This window comes from Adiantum capillus-veneris, chromosome 27, assembly GCF_014529385.1.
Source record: "Adiantum capillus-veneris isolate H3 chromosome 27, ASM1452938v2, whole genome shotgun sequence".
In the NCBI taxonomy this organism is placed as follows: domain Eukaryota; kingdom Viridiplantae; phylum Streptophyta; class Polypodiopsida; order Polypodiales; family Pteridaceae; genus Adiantum; species Adiantum capillus-veneris.
In genome coordinates this window covers 138345751-138362656 of record NC_140957.1, presented here as the reverse complement: position 1 = coordinate 138362656, position 16906 = coordinate 138345751, and the positions used below count along the sequence as shown (strand labels likewise).

Sequence of the window (16906 nt, the reverse complement as noted above, 5' to 3'; positions counted from 1 at the left end):
CCCTTGAATGTCCAGCATATGCACACATTCGGGTCGACTTTCCCCAACTTATTCAAGGATGTACTACATTTGAGGAGCTTCTCTCAAGAACACATCCCTCTCCAGTAGCACTAGGCATCTATCTTGCCAAAGTGCTAGAACATCACACCACACTCACAAACAAAATCACCACAGAATCATGACACGTCCCCTCCTTCACATGGGAAGGGGGGAGTCTCATATATGAGATTTTGGGTCCCATGGGTCATTTTGCCCCCCGAGGACGTAAATACATCATCATCATCATCATCTCTACGTGTCGCGTAGAGGAAGAGGTTACAGAGAGAGATGACTGCTTGCTGAGTTTCAATTTAAAATCAGTAATTCAATGAAATATTCACTAATTTCCGTCGAAATCAATAAATTTATTTAAAAACTTGCAATTTTCAGCACTTCCGCTTGCCAAATCGCTGATTTTTGTCAAAAATCAGCAAAAGAGTGCCTATTGTCACCTGCAAAAACACAAACGAGAAGAAAAAACAAGCAATTTCAGCGATTAATTACTAAAAATTACTGTTCCGGACTTGAACCCATCAGTAGGTCTACACACGGTCCTTCGTGCAGCCAAGCCGGCTCTGATACCATGAAACGAATGCGAAGTGGATCTCCTGGCTACACAGACTACCTACAGACACGCGTCGGACGAACCACCCAACCATAGCCTACCATCCGGCAGCTCCCCGTGCTGGGGCCAACGTCCGAGGGAGTAGGCGTGCACCTATAAGACCGAGTGTCCCATACCACCTGGCTCACCTTCTCGAGGTGACCTCGCGCACTCCTAGCCTCATGGGCTAACCACTGGCACTCTGCCAGTGGGGGTCGATAACTGCAAATGAGGCCTTGGCCTCCCTTTTATAATAATGGCTAGCCACATTGGCCAGTTTCACACTACGTTCACCCAGACACTGGACGCCCATCCCGACGGCGTCTAGGCTAGATCCCCTCTCCCATAAGTAGGACATAACATGCAGTTATCCTTCTTGAACTTGGGCTTCTCTTTAGTATTATGTAGTGAAGTAGTAGGAGTTTTCTTCTATGGAGAAGACTTAGATATTGTATGAGAAGTAGAAGTAGTAGTATAATCTGGAGAGTATGATGGAAAAGAGATAGAGACATCCTCTCTTTTGTTAACCAGAGAAAGTTCTTTTTCTTGGCCCTTGCTCTTGGAAGGCCGTTTGTCACAGGCTTGGGCACCCCAAGTCTAGAATCTATCGCAACATGAGAGAGAGATTCATTGAAAATACTTCACAATTTAATTCACAGCTCAATTCGAGACAACACGGCCCAGCGTAGTTCCGTGCCCAGAGGTATTGGTCCCAAAACTTGGCGCCGCTTTTGGTATTCCTTTATTATATTAAATCTTGAGCAAAGTACAACTCCCGTAGGGGAGCTCTGCTCTCAGACTCCGCGTCCAGATGGTCTGAGAAGTGAGGCCCCTAAGGGTCCTTTTATTCTCACAGGGGATGCCAAAAGCAGAGCCCAAAAGCAGTTAAACTCAAAAGCAAAGTAATCCCAAAAGCAACTTGGTCCAAAAACTACAAAAAGGAGTCGGCGCAATTTACGGAAATTCCCTACAGTTTTCAGCGCGATTTACAGGATTGTACGTATAGTCTGTCACGTCAGCATGTCAGTGCAAAATTTGTGGATTCCGTACTGCTTGCCACATCAGCCTGCCACGTTAGCCATACTGACCGGGTGGTCATGCCACATCATCACTTTGTGACATACCCCTCTCTTGTAAGAATTGTAATCGCCCTCGATTACACCTACAAAACAGACAGAGGCTATAAACCAGTTCAGTAGACACTGACTCTAAGTACCGACGCACTAGACGACACCAATCTAGCACTTGTACAAAGACAACAATCACACCACATCAAATCACATTCACATCACATAGAATATAGGACCGTGATTCTTGGCGACTTATTTAGCAATCGCATCTAGACCCGCACCGGACCTCACTGATGTCGATTTAACTAATCCCATATCACGATCACGTCCATAGATTCTGAGACAGAAATGATGTAGTCATTTGGTCAATTATTCCACTCAAGCACTATCGTGTGCGAGTAATCATTTTCGGGTATCCCATGTCGAAGTAAAGTCATTCGGCAGAATACTGTCAGCCCATTAGTATCCTTGAAACCCAAAGGGAAATTAACGAATTTATTCCATCGAGGTAATCTGTGACAAAGAAGTGGAGTAACTCCCCTCTTGTGCAGTCCTGCCTGCACCAGATTCAACCTGCTGATCTGTGGGAACTCTTGGAATAGTCATAGCTAGACCAAAAGCGTCGATGTGGAGTTTCAAATGTGAGGAGTATTTGCTAGGTCCTCCTCAATCCAATTCGCATTCAATGCCAGATGGTTCTTAACTAAGAACCACCGTTCACTTAACCTTTCTCTTTCCCGTCTTGGAAAGTCAATATCTATTCCTAACGAGTATCTTCTCGCTCTTTTTCAATTTAGGTTTTCATCCGGGAGCTATCTCCGCTCCAAAGTCATCATCATTATCTCATCATGTTATATTTATATGCTCACAAATAACAGGTTCTTCATACCACATTGGTTTCATCCAAAAATTCAAAATCTTCTTCCGGAAAGTCTTATTTCATAAATTCATACAGCAAAATAATGCTAATTCATCCATAATGGTCTATCTAAAATCTGTCCTGGAACGAGTATTTCTTCGTCCCGTTGTATTTTCATTCTGTCAGTCACCCTCATTTTTGTGCCTTGTTGGGGCACCGTGCAGGGATATGTCCTTGTTCTCTACATTCAATTTGTCGTCTGTTTCTGTTCTTAGTGGTCGAAGCTTCATCTGATGGGTAAGTCAAGTTACCCGAATGCATAGAGAATCCCCGCTTAGCATATCCCATCAATTGTTGAATGGACTCTGACTTCTTCTCAAAACAGTAGTCTCAAATTTCTTTGTGAAGTCCACAACAAAACCTCTCAATGTGCTCCTTAAAATTGATCTTCTGGGAAGAAGAGTTCACAAGGAAAATATCCCAAAATCTTTCACGATAATCATCCAAAGTGTCACCTCTGATCATCCGAAGGTGGTTCCAATCGGTCCTCACATCTCGTTCATACTCTTGAGAGAGCCATGAATAAATAAAGAGTTTCTTGAATTTTAGCCTTTCGGCCGGTGCTTCTTTTCGTAACAAAAGAGTGGACCACCATGCCCGTGCATTGCCTTTCAGAATGGATGCTGCCCGTCTAATCTTGGAGTGCTTTGTATAGCGGCCTCCAGAAAATGTTATGTCAAACTGTTGGATAAAGGCTAAAGCCTTAGGAGCATCTCCAAACCTTGAAAGATTTTAAACTTTACTGCTTGTCCACCCTCTTTGAATTCCTTGGCCTTCTAAGTTCTAGCCCTTGTCGTCGCTCGTTGTTTCTTGCCCTTTCTGTCCTGATCACTCGAGTAGGAAAAGGATGAGCTATCCGAGCTGTGAAAAGAAGATGAGGATGAACTGGACAATGCTTCGAAGCGTACACTCTTCTTCTGTTTTCTTGCTTTCTCAATAGAGGATTTTCGGCCTTAGTAACCAGGGAAGTCAATTCCCTTGTTACGTTTCTTCAATTGCTTCTCCTTTGACCCAAATAGTTGGTTGACTCGTTTTTCGACAATGTCCTCTCATCTTTAGTAAACATGCTTGGGACATGAGGTTTCTTGATTGCCGGTTTTATTGACGACTCCATGGCTTTCTGCCAAGGAGAGTGCACTTCATCCATCTAGTGCTCGGTTGTGGATCCTTGGCAAATTGAAGCATCTGCTTTGCGCACTCGTCAACTTGCTGTTGACGTTTCATCTCCATGAGTTGATACTGCGAAGGCCGAGGTGGCCCGTACTCGTTCTTTGCTAATCCACTTGAATTTTCTGTATCACCTCCTGTTTAAAGGTGGCAGATAGAGTCGTTTGATTCTTTTCGGAATCCGTATGTGCCGCAAGATTTAGGATTAGATTTCCGGTATAAGAGAAATCGGCTGTGCTCTGATATTGTCACTGGCTTGGGCACCCCAAGTTTAGAATTTGCCGCGACACGAGAGAGAGATTCACTGAAAATACTTCACAACTTAAATCACAGTTCAATTCGAGACGACACACCTCGGTGTAGTTACGTGCCCAAAGGAATTGGTCCCAAAACCTAGCGCCCCTTTCGATATTTCTTGATTATAATTATCTTGAGCAAAGTACAACTCCCATAGGGGACCTCCGCTCTCAGACTCCGCGTCCAGATGCTCTGAGAAGTGAGGCCCTCTAAGGGTCCTTTTATTCTTACAAGGGATGCCAAAAGCAAAGCCCAAAAGCAAAGCCCAAAAGCAATTAAACTCAAAAGAAAAGTAATCCCTAAAGCAACTTGGTCCAAAAACTGCAAAAAGCAATCAGTGCAATTTGCGAAAATTCCGTACAGCTATCAACGTGATTTACGAGACCGTCCGTACAATCTGCCACGTCAGCATGTCAGCGCAAAACCCAGGGATTCCTCTACCGCCTGCCATATCAGCCATCCTGACATGGTGGTCATGCCATGTCATCGTTTTGTGACAGCGTTTGTCCTGATCTAGAGATCCCTTGTGCGCTTAGGCACCTCTTTGCGCATCTTCTTCCTACGCGTTGCTACCACCGGCAATATTTTCTTGACGTCCATCGGCATCTGTTCCTTGCGGCTTGTTGATTCCGTCCAAAACCTTTTGGACAGCCGGCAGTGAGATAAACTACTGCAATTCCGTGAATTGAACGCGTACTTGCTGAAGTTCGTCTTCAACGGTTCTTTCGTGGCTCATCATGGTTCTTCCCGTTCCTTCTCGGAATTGTTCTCCTTTGCAGAGAAAGAGAGGAATCCGAGCTCTAATACCATTGTCACAAACGGGAGCGCACACGAATAATCAACAAGCTGAAAATGAATAAATTTCCAACTCAAAAGAGACGAGGGAGAAGATCGACATAGTATTGGGACCAGAAGATGGGATCCCCCCCCCCCCCCCTCCCTTCCCAAAGAGAATCTTTTTTAGGGAGAATCTTTTTACAAACACAAGAACTAAAGTAACCCCTCCATTCTGAAACTTCAGACTCGATGGTCAATTTCCTTCCCGTGGGGGAAATTCCCGAGAGGCGAGCTCTCAATTCTGTGTTCGTCTGTACCTAGAGCGTGTAGCTCTACAGACCGTTCCTGATTCTGTTTCCATAATCTTTGAGCATAGGCCGAGGCCTCCTCGCTCCTTCTCCGTGATGGAGTACCTACAAAAGCAAAAACACAAAACAACTCGAATTGCGAATTCACAATTGGTATCTGTCGCTCCGAGTGCGGGAAAGGGATCTGTGTACTCCAACATCACGCAATCACTTGTAGTTCTTTGGAGGTAGAGCCTCCTCTTGCTTGTGTTGGCAAATCTGTCTAAGTGGGGGCGCTAGAAAGGCAAGAGGAAGAGAGAGTGTTGGTGGCAGCTTGTAGAGAGCAGAGAAAAAGTTTGCGCTGCCAAGAGAGAGGTCGCTTCCTTTTTTTAATTTCAGCCAAATGAGTTAGAGTTGGCCTTTTTTTAATTAATCCTTGCTTTATTTTTAAGTCGGTAGCCGATCACTTTTTTTTTAGAAATGTGAACTTGGATAGAACTCAATAAAGCTGAGTGAGCTGAAAATTGATGCTACACAGTCACATTCTAGGCGTCCCCTGATGCAGTTCTCAGGCACAGATGCAATGCAAATACGGATTCCTCATGGAAAAGCATTTGCTCTTCCTGAAAAACACTTAAAAATATTTTGCTTTTTAGAAAAAGCTTCTCGGAACCCATCTTTATTTTTGTGCTTGCATCTTTACGCGTATTCCTTTTTCCAGTTTGGTTTTCGTGCTAGATCAATGGAATATTTCCTTTCCGATTTCGTCACCCATCACGTGATGCATCAAGAACATCTGTTTTCCGGTCCCTCCTACGGAACTAATGGTACAACCCCTTAATGTCACCCACTATATGACACATTTGAGTTGTACGTTCCTGATGGCTTTTAATAATTCTAGTAGATCTATAGTTCCTAACCTTACGGTTCAAGTGCACACAATTAAATTTCCTAATTTCAATAAATAGAAATTACTCAGAAAAATAAGAAAATAGTCCATTTAGCAACAATAGCATGGCTGCCCCCAATCCTATCCAAGGGGTCCTCAAGCATGTTGTAGTCCCCCGTCAATGCATCATTGCTCTGCATGAGGCAAAGACTCCACAATATGTGACCAAACTCAGCCCGTGCACTTGCATGGTTGGGCGCATAGATGTACTGACCCAATGTACTGACCCAACCCACTGGGCCCTAAGAGGCACAATGATTCCTCTGTCCATAATGGCGTTCTGCCATGAGTTTGCACTAGTCATACATACACCTCCCTGAATGCGTCCAACCTCAAAAGAAGCTGACCAAAATGTCTCATAGTGGCCATGCAAGATCTGTCCACAACACCGAATACGGCTCTCACAAAGGTGATGCTCCTGCAACATAAGAATATTTACCGTGCCACCCACAAGGCATCTCTGAAGCTCTTGTCTCAATCGACCCCTCTGGCGTAGAAATCGGGGTCCACCAAGCCCCTACACATTTGATGAGACAATCCTCATGGGGCGAGTGAGAAAACGGATGTTGCTAGAGCAGCCAACCTCACAATCTTCTTGGATGGGGAGTAATCCACATCCGAACAACCTTGAGAAAGATGCGTTTGAAGTATCTATTCCATCCATGCCCAAGACGAGCGTGCATTTTGTAGGGCTATATCGTGTGTCCAAGTGTCCTCATGTACATATACATAGCAAGTCACACTCTGGGTGTCGGCAAAGAAGTACACCACAATGTGCCTACAGCCAGCCATATCAGGCGGTGTCACAAAGAACTTGGCCAATGGCCAAAGGGTCTATTGCAAGTTTGTCACTCCCAAGTCCCTCCTGTGGTGAGAGAACTCAAGAGCCTGGACATGGAGCAAGTCTAGCACTGTGTGCATAGTCCACTATGTGTGATCCTTGCCACTTCGCGGAAAAGAGAAACCAACTGCTGTGTCTAAGGCCTTTGTACCCCTCGTTGCCAGAAAAAGAACATGTACTCTGAAATCAGTTGTTTCGAGGTCAAGAGACTGATCGCCAAGAAACCGAGTGAAGCCATAGTCAAAGAAGTCCCATCGTCCGCGAAGGTCGAAGCTGGTCAGCCCACTTGTAGGTTTCTACAGTGTTGCTGGCATAGTCATAGGGGACGCCCTTTGGGCTTCCCGTCCCCGCTTGCTGTCCCGCCCTCTTTTTTACACTAAAAATCCATTTGGGCCCTGTCCCTTGTCTCCACTCCTCGGAACGCATCCCTTCTGGCTATGGTTGTTGGCCTATCGTGGGTCAGCCACCAAGGGGTACCTGTATTGTGAACCTGTCCTTGATGGCGACCACCATGTACTTGTTGCCAGCCATCGGTTGAGTGGTCACCTATCTCTGAAGAAGTGCCAACCTGTATGCCTTGGGACTTGTTTGCTGTGTCAGACTAGCCTTGGGAGACTGAGTATGTGGTGCAACTTGGGTTCTCATGCAAGGACAGGCCTTCACAAGATGGCCCGTCTACTTGCATATGATGCACTAGTTCAGGAGTGTCGAATACTCCACACTCAGGTGGAACTAGCCACCACTCAATCTAGGGAGGACTACCTGCGGGGGGGTCTCGGTGTCAAGAATTAGAACGCGTATTGTAGGTATACTTGCTGCCTTGGCAGCGACTGAAGCTGCTATGCGCAGAGTCTCCAAGACTGTCCCAATCTCAGAGCCAATCATGGATAAGAGCGGGAGGTACCTCTCCTCAGGCCAGGAAAGGAGACGGAAATGGCACATATTCTTCCTCGACAAAAACATCAGAAGCTGGGTCAAAACCATGGCGCCACTGTCGAAAATGAGCCCGGACTGCACGGATGGCTAGCCGGCTACTCGAAATGACCTTGGAAGCCATCTCGGGGTTCTCGAACTCGATCTGGTAGTAACCACGCCCGAGGAACAGATCAATAATCTTTCCCACCTCTGCAAGAAGGCGAGTCTGGAGGAGACCGCCTACCTCAACTCTGCTTGGTCAAGTGTCAATAATCTTTTTTTTTCCAAGAAAAAGATCCTTCCATTAGTTAAGAAAACTGCCCATAAGGCTACAATCACCCCTACGAGAGAGGGCTACATCTACCATAGGGGAGACTCTCCCAATGAAGAAAACAACATATGTACAATGTGGGCTAAATCAAGAGGTGGGAGGAGGGAAGAACCACACAGGTGGACGGTAGTGCCATCTAGGATCACCCCGGACCATGGTGAAGAAAGGCCCAAGGCGTGAGAGTCGTAGGAACGCCTCTCTGCGCTCCCGCATGCGGTCGGAGCTGCCTTGAATTCTCTCGAGCTCTCCCCTGAGAGTATGGATCAACTCCAGCCAAAAGTCCCGAATAGTCTCCGTTGGTGAGACAAGGCGAGCCTGGCAGATGGGGAAGCAACGGACCCGCCAAATGAACAAGAGTGTCAGGCCACAGACAAGCTCCCAACACACCTCTCTCTCACTGCACCACTCCTGTGGGGTAAGCTCTGTAGCAAACTGGAGTGTAGGTCGACCCCCCTGATCACTATCATCCTTTTGGTGGAAGATAGCTCAAACTATAGTGCAGGGCCCGTGAGGGTGGACCAAGCAATTTCCCCCCAAATGTACCCGAAGACAAACCTACTATGCCATAGGCCCGTCCCACAGATAGTGACGTTGATTCTCCAAAGGATGGTCACAAGTTGCGCATGCTGCCGAAAGGCCACTATGTACTAGCAAGCTCGCTGCTCTCCATTGCTGTTGCTTTGTGTGCAACGAGCCACTAGAACAAAGTTAACTCACCGCGGCTGTCTGGAGTCCCACAACCTCGCCCAAAAGGCTGACAAGAACTCAACTGTGAGACCCTCCTCCTGCCAATGAAGTGTTGCAGCAAGATGAGCCTCTCCGTTCTGCCAGAATGTGACGCCCCAGTCGAACAATGTACTGAAAGAAAGGGACCCCTGGTTGGTCTGTTGAAGAGAAAGGGTCCCTCCAAAACCACTCTCTAGAATCCCACTGCACTCATGCCAAATGGCAGCGCTCCCAAACCCAAAGCCTCCAGTGGCGTGTCTCAAGAGCTGCTGGGTGAAGAGATATGACACAAGTCCTCCCACACATGCCCACTACTCGTATCCTCTGAAAGCAGCACTTTGCAACTTGTGGAGCCTCTAGTAAGACTCTGTGTAGTCGATCATCGCCCTTGCTCTCGAAGAACATTGTGGGTACAATCTCTGAGCAAGCGCAAACTGCAATGAGGACCTCGTGAAGGCCCCCATCTGTTTGGGAGCTGCTATCTCTAGAGGAGTGAGCTTCTCAGATGGTAAAGCCTCTGTGATGTTTTAGCACATGCTCTGCACCCCTCTCATACTCTGCAGCTGGATGCTGTGGATCTCCTCTAGCAAACCTGAGAACTGACGCCAGTCGCCTAGAGTGCGTGTTGGACCCTCTGCCATGGGGCCCCCAAGAAACATGAGGCCTACTACCAACCAAGTGGCGTCTTTGAGAGCTGACCATGGGGTTGCAAACAGGGGCTGTCTCAAGCACTCCTCCATGCAAGTGGGCTAGTGTTGCTCCAGGCCACTCCGCAGTTGCTCCCAAGAGCGAAGTAGGCTCGGAGCAAAACGATCCTCCAGTCTCCTGCTCAGACCAATTGTGCGCATCTTTGTAAAGATCCATATGATGTAAGGTCTCCAAGGGCCTCGTGCATGAGGCACTCGAGCTCTAAGCCGCTAAAACAAAAACTCCTTCCAGGGCTCCTCCCCTGGAAGCTGTCCTCTGACAACAAATTTTCCAAGAAGGGCTCTACTCTGCTGTGCTAGGTCTATGATCCCGAACCGCCCTTGAGAACATGGTAGAGTGATGACCTTCCTGGCTACTTTGGCCCGAGCTAGCTGGGTGTCGCGCCTTGACCAAAGAAAGTCCCATATCAGGCTCACTAATTGATTGATGCAGGAGCTGGAAAAGATCCAACAAGATGTATTGTACCACATAGTAGCCAACAACACCCGATTGGCCATCACAACTCTGTCTGCCAAAGAGAGACGTGCCGAACTCCAATGTAGCAACTTCCTGCTGATGGACAAGAGGAGGGGAGCAATCTACTGCTCTGGAGACAAGTCCAGGCCAACCTGACAACCCAAGTAGTGAAGTGCAATCCCTGGGGGAATCCATCTAAAACCCTCACCGGGCAACCAATCAGGCGTAGGAGCACTACCAACCCAGTAAGCCACCGTCTTCCTCCAGTTCATCAATGCGCCTGATGTACAACAAAATGTCTCTAGAGCCTGCTCACACCTGTGCAGGTTGGCCTCCTGGTCCTCCACGTACAAAGCTAAGTCGTTGGCAAACTCAGTATTCAGTAGCTCATCGCCCCAAATAGGGAGCGCTAAGACACCCAGACCAACGTGCTGTGAAACCAAGAATCTTCTCATCGCCTCAGCATTGAACAGAAAGAGGAAAGGGGCTAGAGGGCAACCCTATCTGACCGAACGTGTGAGCATGAACTGGTCCTGTCTACCTCCTGCCAAAAGCACCTGGCTGTGTGCACGTCTATAGAGAGCTGACACACCTCTAATCCAAGCGTCTAGGAAACCCATCCTACGTAGAGTGCCCTCCAAGGAGTCCCAATCAACTTTGTCGTAAGCCTTCTCAAAATCGAGAAGTATCACCAGATCCTCACCTCGGAGGCGCGCGAGGGTAGACGCCTCCCAAAAAGTGAAGATGTTGTCAAGGATACTGCGCTCCTTGACAAAAGCTGTCTGGGTCCCATGTATAATGCTCTCTAGAGAGTGGCTGAATCCTCAAACTCAGAACCTTGGCTAGAATTTTGTCCTCACTCATGCTGTCAGGCATCTCTCCTATGTGCAAGATGTATTGAAAAGCTCTACAAAGATCTGAGCCAAGCCAGTCCCAGTACTCCAAGAAAAAACAGGGAGTCAAACCATCCTCCCGAGGACAACTACCTCGGGGAAGTGCTCTGAGGGCCTCATGGAGTTCCTCTAGCTGTAGAGGCCGCTGAAGCCTCTGGCGCATCTCCTCTGTCACAAGACAAGGCATTTGTGCCCAAACCTGCTCTCTACATGTATCTTGATGCTCTGACTAGCGCTCTGCTTACAGCAGGTCACGATAAAAGTCAGTAGCAACTGCACGCATATCCTGTGGCTTTGAAGCAATTGACCCGTCAGGTCTCCTCAAATGGCTGACACTGGTGTGCGCATGACGGGGTCCCACTGTCTCAAAGAACGTCGTAGTCATTTTGTCACCCACCTGGGTCCACTGAGACGCCTGTCGATGGAAAGCAAGCTCATGGCGTCAGCGACAGAGCAAGTCGGATGGTGGGCTCTGCAGGGTCGGGCGAGGGGGCTTCTTGAGAGTCCCTTTCGGGTGGAGCATTAGCCTCCATGTGTGTCTGCTGCTGTGATGGAAAGGGACCGAGTGAAGACAACCCTTTGAGAAGCACCAGCGAGTAATATCAAAGAATCATCATTGTCGAGGCGAAGCAAAGTGAGGCCGGGGGGGGGGGTAGGGTAAAAGACCATTGTACTGTGCTGGCCAGCGGGGTGGCGGGCTGAGGAGTGCAGGCAGCAGCGGGAGGCAGCACGGGGGGCAGCAGGTGAAAGGGGGATGCAGCGCAGGGGTCAGAAGGGGATGGGCAGGGCAGCGCGAGAGCGGGAGGGTGGGCAGCGCAGGGGGGATGAAGGGCAGGCGAGGCACAGCAGGCAGCGAGCGCTTAATCGAGGTGTCGATAATCTTGCAGATGATAGCGGTAGCATGGAGGCGCTCCACCTCTGTTGCAAGGCTCGCTTGCTTTGTCGGCGATAGAGCAAGTCGTATGGTGGTGTTTGTAGGATCGGACGAGGGGGCTTCGTCTGAGTTCATCTGGGGTGGTGCATGAGCCTCCATTTGTGTCTGGTGCTGTGGACGTGGAGGACGGGACGACAATGAAGAAGGCAAGTCAAAACGAAAAAGCCCGTTTCGACTGTCAACAGAAAGAAGGGGGGGGGATGCGGCAGCACCAGGGCAAAAGGGGGGTGAGCAGGGCAGCGCGAGGGTGGGGTGAAGGCGAAACACAGCAGCAGTGAGCTCAGCGAGATCAGGTCTTGTCTCTTACTTGCGAAGTGGTTAAGTAGCTTTGGGGTTCTGCATCTCTATGGGAGTGTCGTAGATTTTGGCATTACACAGAAATACTTCAAAATTAAAAAAGGAGGGACAAGCAATGCCCATGAGCGGTACTGACTGAATCCACATATATTTTTAATATTGGTTGAGATCAAGGCTTCAAAGTAACATTTTTAAACTTTGAAAGAGTGTTATCTTCCACACAAACCAGCATGCTTGCCACGTTCGAGTTGTGCACATAACTCTACGGTTTTTATCGAATGTTAGCTCATCCTTTCCTAGTCAAAGTTTTATTTTGGCTTTTTCCTTCCCAAATTGAAACAAAAAATGTTTTCGACTACAGTTTCAGATGCAGCATAGCTAATGTAATGATGCTCTTCCATTCTTAATACTGCATATGATTTTTAATATTTTTCTTATGCATCATTCTGTTTGTTTATGTAATAAAACAAAGTCGGCGTGCCTTTCTTCATGTATAAACAAGAAATACATTTTCTGATGGGCTTCTTTTGTTGGGACCAAGAGTTTTAACATGGAGCTATTGATCAGACTATGTTTTACTATCACCAAATGTGAACTAGAGAGAACCCAATATACAGTTGTTTCTCAAGGTAGAATGCATGCACACTGGTTTTGACTGTTTACGGAAGAACATTAAACTGTAAAGCAATTGCATGAGAGTTGGGAAGTGAAGTTGGTTGAGGATGATGCATGTTAGGATTAGTGTTGATTGGTAACTATAGCCCTTTCCCAGTATGTTATAAACGTCAATCTCATCCATGACTCTTTCTTCACTAGGATGGAAAGAGAAATCCAACCAACGAAGAGATCGAGCACTGCATTCTCTTCCAGCTGCTTCTGTGGTTCAAAAAGTCCTTCAGGTAGACTGTCTTTTTGTGCTGTAAATATAAAATCTTGAAAGCTTAGTCTCACAGCGGGTCGTTGTAGTGTTTTTATGAGTTTTAGGTATTGTCGTTCATTCACATCAAAATATAGGTTTTCAGCTTCTATCCTTTAAAAGATTACTTCTGTGCCTGGTCTTGAGTTGTGATTTAGCTTTCTTCTGGTTTTAGCTTGCTTGTTTTTGAACTGGCGGGTTGGTTGTGTAGACATGCTCCAATTAACACTGATCACTTGCTATTAGTCCCGTCAACTCATGAGGGCTGACTGGTTGGGGATACTGAATCGAAGGCAATTAATCCGTATCTAAACCACGTTAGATGTACACTGTGATGCCACCCAAGCTTCTCTGTGATTTGATTCAGATCCATCTCCTAATCCTATGTATAAAACTGGCAAACAAGAACAGGTCCTCCATCACGGCAGGCACCATTGAGTAGACTCTTCCGCCTATTTCGTGGGGGATTGATGGTTCTACTTTACTCATCAAATATCACACCTTTACTTGGATTTCACGGTGTTTGACAAACGCAACGCCCAAAAGCATCCAACCTTCAACTGCAATACCACAAAACACTCCTCGAATCTTTTCAAGAAACTGCAACACCAAATAGATGTATTCCTTTGAAAATCTACAAGCCCATCCCCACCTAAAAAATTATAGCTTAAAGAGGGAAAGACCTGTTAAGACACGGATTTACAGCACACACCAACCAATGCATCTCACAACAACAGTTTTCTAGTCCACCATTTCAATATAGCATGTTTCCATCAATTCATAAATACGCATAACTAAATCTTTCTACATATACATGTCTCTGTAAATTCATACATACTGGGCTTGATGGACTGGATACCAGCCCTTGAGGCTTGTAGCTTGATGTCTGCTCTCTACGTTCGTTTATGTGTGAGTATGGCTTGTGTCATGTCATGTGTGCAAATGGATCCGGTGAGGGACTAACATTGGTATCAGACCTTCCCGCTCGTACATACATCACGGCACCGTGCAAAAAGCCGCTAGAGCTCATGGGGGCGTGATGATCGTGTCCGACAGGTTCTTTGCACTCTTGCATTGGGTGCGACGGCAGCGACAAACAGCCCGCGCTGGCTGGTAACCTTTCTTAGCACATGCTTTATTACACCCTACATTTCAAAAATAAGAGGCAAAGTAAGTGACCACCCAAGTTTTGGTCATATTTTCAAGACGATCCGAGGACAACATGCACAAACGGGTCTTTATTTTTGGAAAACCATTTGCCAGAAATTATCAGTGAATTTGGTAGGGCCAAAGTACGGTGTATGCCAGGGTGTCCGGCATTGGGACCATCATAATACTCAACAAAAGCTTCTTGCAGATATCCTCATCAATGGGCACACGCACTTTGCCTTGCTTGAAATGTAATTTACCATGAATGGAATACTTTTCCACTACCTTTCTCTTTGTAGCCAACCGATGGGCTTTGGGACCACCATTGCTCTCGGGGCTACAAAATCCTTCTTGGACTTGTCACCAAATCTCACCAAAGTGAGGATATGTGTGCAACGCCGTTTGAGAGAGAGATAGAAATTTATTGAGATTTAAGTACAGGAAAGAACATTCACCTTTGAGATCCTACTAAGAGCGTCGGCTACTACATTGGTAGGGCGCTTATGGTAGTGTATCTCAAAATTGAACTCTTGCATGAGTTTGGTTCACCTTGCCTAGCGGACTCAAAGGTCAGGCTGATCACAGGGATATTTCGATGAATGGTGAGTTCTCCATACCACGAAGGGGGTGCGAGAAAGGAATGACGCCAACTTTTCAAAGCATGGACGCCTACCAACACTTCCTTATCCTGTGTGGAGTAACAGGACTACGTGTTTGTGAGTCAAGGTAGACTCGAACGTACGTATTGGTCCCATCCGTATGGTATGTGCGTATAGGTACACCCACCCCACGGTCAGGTTCCTTCTCAAACCTGATTGTCCCTATGAATTTTTCTAGGTGGGACTAGGTTTTTTTCAACCCTTTTACTAGAGTTTAAAGCCGACTTTAGTATGGAGCATAAATCATAATCAAGGAGTCTCTGCAGAGAGTGCAAACGACCGAACACCGGTTTAAGGTTTAGGATTTAGGGTGTAGTCTTGGCAATGACCATTGATCAATTGTCACTTTGTGGCATTGTAATTTGAAATATTATAAACTATAATCAAGGAATCTTTGCAGAGAGTGCAAACGACCGAACACCGGTTTAGGGTTTAGGGTGTAGTCTTGGCAATGATCCGACATGCCGTGTTCTCTCTCTCTCTCTCTCTCTCTCTCTCTCTCTCTCTCTCTCTCTCTCCTTCCTTCATAGCAGCTACGGTACGGGACAGGATGTTTAATACGCAGTGTGCAATACGCGTACTAGACGTATTTTTGAGAATTAAAAATAAAGTACGTCAACAATTTTAGATATGATACTTTAACAAGGACAAATGAAGCGGGTCATGCACCTCCTCAATGACTCATCAATGTTTAGCCATAGCATACATAAACAAGCACCACAAAGCTCTAAACACACTTGATCAACTAGGAAAAGACATACGTTTGAGCAAAAAAAAGCTAGAATAGAAAACATTTTTTTTTTCCGAGAAAAAGATCCTTCTATTAGTTAATGAAAACTGCCCATAGGGCTACAACCACCTCTGCAAGAGAGGGCTACAACAAGCATGATGGGGAGACTCTCCCAATGAAAAAACAACATATATACAATGAGGCTAAATCAAGAGATGGGAGGAGGGAAGAGCCACACAGGTGGACAGTAGTGCCATCTGAGCACCCCTTGGACTATGGTGTAGAAAGGCCCAGGGCGCCAGAGTCGAAGAAAAGCCTCGCGGCGCTCCCGCATGTGGTCGGAGCTGCCTTGTAGTCCCTCAAGCTGTCCTCTGAGAGTATGGATCAGCTCTAGCCAAAAGTCACGAACAGTCTCTGCTGGTGGCACAGGGCGAGCCTCAAAGATGCGGAAACAGCGGGCCCGCCAGATGAACCAAAGTGTCGGGCCACTGATGAGCTCCCAACACTCCTCTCTCTCACTGCACCACTCTTGTGGAGTAAGCTCTGTAGCAGGTTGGAGTGTAGGACGCCCCCCCTGTATCACTATTATCCTGCTGGTGGAAGATAGCTCAAACTGAAGTGCCGGGCCCGTGAGGGTGGACCAAGCCGCTGCCCCCCAAGTGTATTGTCGAGCCGTGGAGAGAGCAGGCATCAGCCGAGGAACTCGTAGCCACACCTGCTGGGCCGAGGGACAGTCCCAAAGACAGTGACGCTGACTCTCCACCAAATGGTCACATGCTGCACATGTGGCCGAGAGACCACTATGCACTAGCCAGCTCCCTACTGTTGTGGCTCTATGTGCGACCAGCCAGTGGAACAAGGTGACTCGCCTCGGCTGTCTGGAGTCCCACAACCTCTCCCAAAAGTCTGCCAAGAACTCGACTGTGAGACCCTCCTCCTGCCAATGACGAGCTGCAGCGGGGAGGGCCTCTCTCTGTGCTGCTAGTATATGACGTCCCAGTCGAACAGTGTACTGAATGAAAGGGACTCCTAGGTGGTTTGCAGAAGAGAAGGGGTCCCTCCATAGCCACTCACCAGGATCCCACTGTACTCGTGCCAGCGGACAACACTCCCAAGCCCATAGCCTCCAGTGTCCTGTCTCAAGAACTGCTGGGTCAGGGTCTATGACGCAGGTCCTCCCACAGATGCCCACTTCTCGGATCCTCTGAAAACAGCACTCTGCTACCTGCAACTCGCTGTAGT

At 47.3% G+C, this 16906-nt stretch overlaps 1 protein-coding gene across 1 annotated transcript in view; it reads left to right on the top strand.

Annotated features, from left to right (window-relative positions):
- PNG1 (peptide-N-glycanase 1) overlaps positions 1–16906 on the top strand; it is a 200728-nt gene that overhangs the window by 119324 nt on the left and 64498 nt on the right. The window contains exon 5 of the mRNA XM_086503384.1: positions 13027–13109. Within this exon, the coding sequence (XP_086359510.1) occupies positions 13027–13109 (83 nt within the window). The remainder of the gene's footprint in view (positions 1–13026; positions 13110–16906) is intronic.